The sequence below is a fragment of the Aulonocara stuartgranti genome (genome assembly GCF_965226115.1).
Source record: "Aulonocara stuartgranti genome assembly, chromosome: 12".
NCBI classification, from domain to species: domain Eukaryota; kingdom Metazoa; phylum Chordata; class Actinopteri; order Cichliformes; family Cichlidae; genus Aulonocara; species Aulonocara stuartgranti.
In genome coordinates this window covers 24,143,214-24,150,000 of record NC_138948.1, presented here as the reverse complement: position 1 = coordinate 24,150,000, position 6,787 = coordinate 24,143,214, and the positions used below count along the sequence as shown (strand labels likewise).

Sequence of the window (6,787 nt, the reverse complement as noted above, 5' to 3'; positions counted from 1 at the left end):
TTAACGGGCCTTGGAAAGTGAACCTATGTTCTTCCTTCATAAAACAATAATAACAGCTGAGTTGCAACGTTATTTCCACTATCCACGGTTTCTTATTTCAGCCCAGGGAGGCCGTTCTCGTGGGTATTATTGTTACAATCTTTTCGACAGCCTTTGAACGCATCGCGTCTTCCTCGGTTGAAAGCCGCGCCTGCTTCGCTCTCTGTGGGACCGGAGGCTGATCGCGGGGAGAAAGACAGCCTATCAGCAGAAAAAGAACCACCATGTGAACAAAGGGTATATAAGAAGGGACACCAAGGTGCAGAGTTGTCAGGGTGAGAACTTATCTGATTGTCTCACCACCGCTAGGGCAACGTTTTCAGGGCTCGGAAGAGAGCGAATGGACAGAGCCGGGAGAGGATAGGACAGTCCCTCCAACGGTAAGACCCCAGCGTCCGCCTGGCCAGCCGCTTTTACATTGTGCCTGTGTCCGTCCGTCAACCATTAGGGGGGAAAGAGGAGAATTTAACCTTGTGAACCTCTGAGGCAAAGCTTGCTTTCTAGAAAAGGGGCACTAGGCTTATTATAAGTGAACGACAAAAGTCATAATTGACTCTTAAGCTATTGTTTAAAAGTTTCTCAAAGCGTGCTGCTACGTGTCCCATTCACCAGCTACTATAACGGCGAAACAGAAGAAAAGCTGTAAATAATGAATACTTTCCCAGCTTTTCTCACTTCTTTATTTCATGCTTCTTATTCTCGGGTTCCTCTTTTGCTGTGGAAACTCGGTAACACGCCATTTGGAAGTGCACGTTTAAAAGAAGGTGGCGAAAATTAAAGTCCAGAAATAGTGAAATCCTTCATTGAACACATCCTCATTAACCTCAGTGTTACACAGCGAGGTCCGCACACAGAACAAGTGTGGACGCGTGGTTGTGAGCGCTGTTGTTACTCCCTCTGTACAGTTGTAAGTGAACACATGGCGTCAGTGTTAGTAACCCTACAGTAAAGGGTGATTTTACAGCCGAGGAATGCGTGATGGTGTGGCCCAAATGCTTCCTCGCACATCTGTTTGATATTCGGTAGCTGCAGACTCCGGCTGATATGAGAACGAGTCAGTAGTGAAGACATGAGGTCTGCAGGCTTGTGATCGGCTTAACTTCCAGGAACAGAATAAGTCTGGAATTTGGAGTAAAAACATAGCCAGAGATCTGCTTCTGAAGACTCATTCCCCATCTTATGTTTAGGTGGGGAATGGTATTGTAATGGGATACTTCAAGTTGAAGTGGGCGAACCACCTGCTGTTCTGCCCAGTTTATTTTAAAGCTTAGATGAATGACTGAGCTTTTGTCTGAACAGTCCTTGATTGTTCCTACATGGCTTTGTTTATGCGTAGAAGAGGTTTATTGTTGCTCTCTGGTCTAAAATGATGACAAGATGGCCTGTCAAGACAGTGGTCATTTTGTGTGTTTGTGGCTTGGCACTGGTGTGAAGCACTGATAGATTTAAAACACTAAAATCATCATTTTTGGGGTGTATTTGATTTGGCTCAATATAAAAGAGACCCATGATCACAATCACTAATTTCTCTAAGAAAATGTGCACTTGTTGACATTATTGTTTAAAAAAAATCTAGAAAGGGCAAGCAGCGATGTTATTACAGTGAGCACTTCTGTTTACAAAAAGTGGTATAGAAGCCTTTTTTCTGCACACTCATGTCCTCTACCCCTGCGTGTTTGTGCGTGCAGGTGTGCCCACATATTTCTCTCTGCATGTTTGTGTGTACTTTAGTTACGCCCATGACCCACTGTGTTGTGGGACATGGGTCAGGTCTTTTTACAGAACAACAGGGAGTGTCCTCGTCGCTTCATGTTGTGCACTTTTGTGCATAAATGCTTGGTTTAAGGCTATAAGATGAAAGCAAGTCTCCAGGAAAATTTGTTCAAAGCCAGTCAGAGTTTTTCCTGGCGCACAGTAACGCTTCGGGGGAATGACTAAGCGAGTAAGCATGATTGGTCCTCATACAGTAAAGGCACCAAAACAGGAGTTGAGGATCTAAACACATTTCTTTTTGAGTAAATAAACCCCAATTAATAAAGCGAGTTAAAAATTCATCACAATGTTGGTGATTGTTTTCCTTTAGGTTCCTGATAACTTGTCTTTGGAGTTTCACAGAATTTCCTTGACGCAGGAAAAATACTTTTGATTTAACGTCCTCTTGAGTGAGAGACGACTGAGCGTCCATGTCTTCGGTTCGCTTTGTGCTACTTTCTCCCGAGCACAGACTGACTGGGACTAGAGCGCTCTCCTCCTTCCTACTGTAATTGGTGCCATCTGTTGGCTGTGTTAACATAGTCTGAAGAATGTGGTGATCCATTATTCACGACCTCCTTCGTTACTGTGGACATGAGCAGCCCATATCACGCTGGTTCAAGCCAAACTTGTCTGGAGGAGTAGATTAATAGTGCCTTTGAGTGCCACTCTGAAGATCTTTACCTGGGGGTCCTGGAGTGAGATGCTTTGTGGGTTATTGCCCGTTTCCCTAGAATCAGCCTGTTTTATTTCTTACCTCCTATTGTTTTTACACGCTTTTATTGTCTTCCTTCACTTTGACCTCTTTTTAAGTTTCTCCTAGTTTCATCCTTAAACACCAAGCCTGCCTGATGGTACCTTTGTACTTCCAGCTGAACAGTCTGTATATTAAAATACAAACCAAACTTTAAAACAACAAACTTGATTTTGTATATGACCTTTTCCAAAGTTGGTTGTGACTGACAGCAGAAAATCTTTCTTTTTCAAGATTTTCTGTAAACCAACCATAAGTAAAAGCTCATTTGAAACAAAATTATTGATGCTTTGTGTACAGTCCTTGCCACTTATTCTTCTTCTGCCCTCTTTCTCATCGATCGTCTTTCAGGTAGCAGACACGTATACCATGCCGACTAGTGATGGCCCCAGCAGGTTCCCGGTCTTTGTGCCTCCACCTCAGGGCAGCCAGAGGTGCCCGGGTTATGTCCCCGGACGAGTGGCTCCAGTCCGCTCGATGCCACATGCCAAAACGCCTCCGCCTCCACCGATAAAACCTCATGGCCCGCCGCTGGGGCGACAAACAAGGGTCACCTTGTCAGAAGAGAACCAGCGTAGGGAGGATGCGCAGAGGCTCCAGCAAAAGCTAAGAAAGAAGACTCTGATCTGCTGTGGAGTGTCGCTGGGGGCTTTCTTCCTCACTCTTATCCTTGTCCTTAGCCTCAGTAGTGGTCCTGAGTTAGATGGTGATTATTTATTATGAATTTCCAGGCTTCTTAACCATTTCTGTATGACTTTTAAACATCTTTGTGTACATCTTTCTGTTCATATTTACAGAGAATTGCCCAGATCACAACCCATCTCTCAGTAACTGGAATCCAGGTCACCAACCCCAGCGGGCTGTCATTGTCAGGAGAGGAGATTTGTTTAGACTGGATGCTTCTGCTACCTTACGCTCACTTACCATCCAATCAGGAGGTAGGCACATCACAAGGTGTCTGACTTTTGTAAAGTAGCTTTTAGAGATGTAACACAGATTGAGTTACAGTAACCCAGTTGTTATTATTAAAGCTCAGTTTATGAACTTTTGGATGGAACATACAGCAAGAATGAACTAAACGTGTTTTCTTTGACTTCTCACAGGTCGGGTAGTTTTTGCAGACAGCCATGACGGCTCCAAAAACATAACATTGAGAACACATCACATCCTCATAGAAGAAGGTGGCGCCCTTCACATCGGTTCGCCGAAATGTCGCTACCGTTCCCATGCTATCATTGCCCTCATGGGCCGTTCCGACAGCGAGGCTGTCTCCGAGGTCCCCGCATTTGGCCGCAAGTTCATTGGCGTGAAAGCCGGTGGAACTCTGGAGGTACACGGGACTGAGAGAGTTTCCTGGTCTCTGTTAACCAGAAGCATCCCGGCGTCTGGGGTGGCCACGGGGGGTTATGCCTTCCAGCGAAACTTCAGCCGAGGCATCCACCTGCGCGTGGTGGACCCGGACACGGCCGCTCTGCTGTTCTCAGAACGCTACGACACGTACGATTCCCGCAACGACAGCCAGCGGCTCGCCCAGCTGCTTCGCTCCCTTCCGGTGGGCCGAATTGTCACTCTCGCCGTGGGAGACTCTGCCGAGAGAAATCTTGGGCCAGAAACCAGGGAGGTCATCAAAGAGAAACTCGGCAGCAGATTTGTTCTGGATCTCCAGTACAGGTAAACGCTGCCAGCAAAGCTGTGAATCATCTGTGTTTGTGGTCACCAGTTAAACTAAACCCAGTCACCTTTGACGCATCAATACTTTCCTCAAGCTTTTTGTCTCACATCCAGCATCCCTGGAAAAATGCCTTTTTTTTTTCTTTTTTTTTACTTGGCTTTCTGTTCATTTAGGATGTTCCTTTGAATCAGTCGTAGTTCCTGTTTCCTTTGTGTCACTGCTTCACCAGAAAAAGGAAACATGTACAGGATAACAGGGTCATGCACAGTGTTTTCCAGGATTTGTACAAAAATGTGGCAACTAAGGAGATTTTATTTTTTTTTTTTGCCCTTCAGAAGAACCAGGTCCAGTCGTGGTCACATGAGGTGATGCCTTATAAAGCTAACAAAAAGACAGGATTAGACTGAGTTCGTGGCTGCCCATAACCTTAATGCCACCACACTGGAGCATGTGGCTCAGGACTTGACTTTTGAAGCGGTTTCCCTCAAATCTAGAGTGGCGCGGCAGGATCAGACTATAGAGCGCATGAAGTGGTTGTTGGAAGTTAGGTTTGTGCGTTAAGACTGTTTCTTCTAATCCTCTTACTGTTGGTTTTTATAGCTTCAGACTACAGTTTATCATGTACTGAAATCACACAAGTCACAAAGTGTTTTTTGCTTTGTTTGTTTATTTTGCTGTGGCTGTGAGAGATGGGTTACAGGATTAAGCATTATAATGAATGCCTTCTTGTGGAGATGGAGGAGGGAGTGGTGTTGCAGATTTTCTCAGCAGTTTATTGTCATTTGCGTCAGTGCTTTACCAGCGTGCATATCTTGTGACCTCCAGCTTATATTTGATTTAATTTCCACAGGTTTATTTCGGTGGGTCCGCCCATCCTTCCTTACAGCGATGCACAAATCTGTTAGCCGCTGCTTCTTGCATGTGACCCCTCTGTCTTTTAACCACAGTGTCTCAGGACAGTACTCAAACACGAGAAACACGCATTCATAGTGGTCTATAGTGAGTTCACCTCTGGCCCCCACACATTAGCAGTTCCAGTTAAACAATGATGTTGTCAAAGGTTGATTACCAAATCAAGGGTATGACGAAAATAATAATAAAAAAAGGATCCTTTTTTTTTTTTTCCCCTCCCTTTGTTGCGTCTTTAACCATCTGACTCAGCTCTGATTTACTGAGCAAACATGCACACAGGCAGCAGCAGGTCAGTTTGCAGAAAGTCACACGCTGTGGCTCTAATGAAAGACAAGAGTGGATGCCCCAGATGGATCCTGTTTGTGTATCACTGAGATGTGCTGTTCCATGTCACATTGACTCACATCTACAAAAAGACACCTTTGTAGAAGACTGTGATTATGCCAGCAAGATGAATTATTTTAAACAGATAGAGGGTCTTTGGTGAATTGGAGTACAAACTGCTGTTTATATTAAGATATGTTGGGTTTTTTTCCCCCAGGTAAACACTGGCATTATTAACGCACTTGAATCATCTTTTATCATGTCATCTTCAGATATGACATGAGTGGCAGGATTGGCTGTAGATTCCCTTTACTTCCAGATAAAATGGAGCTGAAGAGGTTAAGTATAGAGTTGACTCTGGGTTTGTTTACCGCGTGCAATGAGCCAAGCAACTGCTCGGTGGAAACAAGATCACTTTGATTGAGTCTGGATGGACAACTGCCGACCCAGATACAGTTCCACGGGTTGCATGAATGGTAAATTGTGTTTGAAAGGCGTATTGGTCAGCCTGATAAAATCTTGAAAGTTTATAAGTAGACTAGAGCAGCTGCCATGAAATGTTTTTGGTATTCATGAGGGGGGAAAAAAGAGAAAAGCAGGAAGCCATTCTTGAGAAGCTAAGGGCATGATATTCGCAATATCCAAGACTGTATGTCTCATACTGTGCTGTCTTATTTTAGATCGCACACCCTCAAAAGCCCAGCCAGTGTTATACGCCATCCACACCCTCGAGCTGCTTTGCTCAAATGATTCCAGCCTCTCCTTATTGAATCATTGTAATCTCATTTAAAATAAGCTTTCTTGGCATCTTGGATAGGGAGGACCTGGAACAAAAGTTAAAACAAATATAGCTTTAACACATCCACCCATCCCTTCCTAAATTTTCCCTTAATTATTTCAATAATCCCCTGACTTGTGTGATAGCCGCTGGTTTTCTACTTTTTCGCTTAAATGTATTTTGACATTCTCTGATATTCACTTTCTTGCTTTTGACCCACTCTCCTGCTTCATGCTTATCTCAGACATTTGCTTTTGTCAATGAGCACAGTGTCTGCAATTTGCATTGTCTGTGGAAATAGCTACAGCTACATTTATCACTCAATACACGTGGTTTTATGTCAGTCTGTAAGAATGTGGTTAAAGTACAGGGTCTAAAACACCATCACTGACTAAGCAAATATGCACAGGTAACATTATTAGAAGTAGTTATGTGATAATGAACCAGTAATGGGTGTCGATTATTAGTTGCAGCTAGGCTTTAAGCTCTTTTTTTTTTTTTTTTTTAATTTATTTATTTATTTTTTAAATTATGATTTCTTCGAAAATAATGTGAA

The 6,787-nt window shown here is 43.7% G+C and overlaps 1 protein-coding gene across 1 annotated transcript in view; it reads left to right on the top strand.

Annotated features, from left to right (window-relative positions):
• Window positions 1–156: 156 nt before the first annotated feature.
• The window catches only part of cemip2 (cell migration inducing hyaluronidase 2), a 31,599-nt gene continuing 24,968 nt past the window's right edge, over window positions 157–6,787 (top strand). Inside the window, exons 1-4 of the mRNA XM_082555839.1 lie at window positions 157–419; window positions 2,897–3,251; window positions 3,343–3,483; window positions 3,649–4,216. Of these exons, the coding sequence (XP_082411965.1) occupies window positions 2,915–3,251; window positions 3,343–3,483; window positions 3,649–4,216 (1,046 nt within the window). The 5' untranslated portion in view covers window positions 157–419; window positions 2,897–2,914. The remainder of the gene's footprint in view (window positions 420–2,896; window positions 3,252–3,342; window positions 3,484–3,648; window positions 4,217–6,787) is intronic.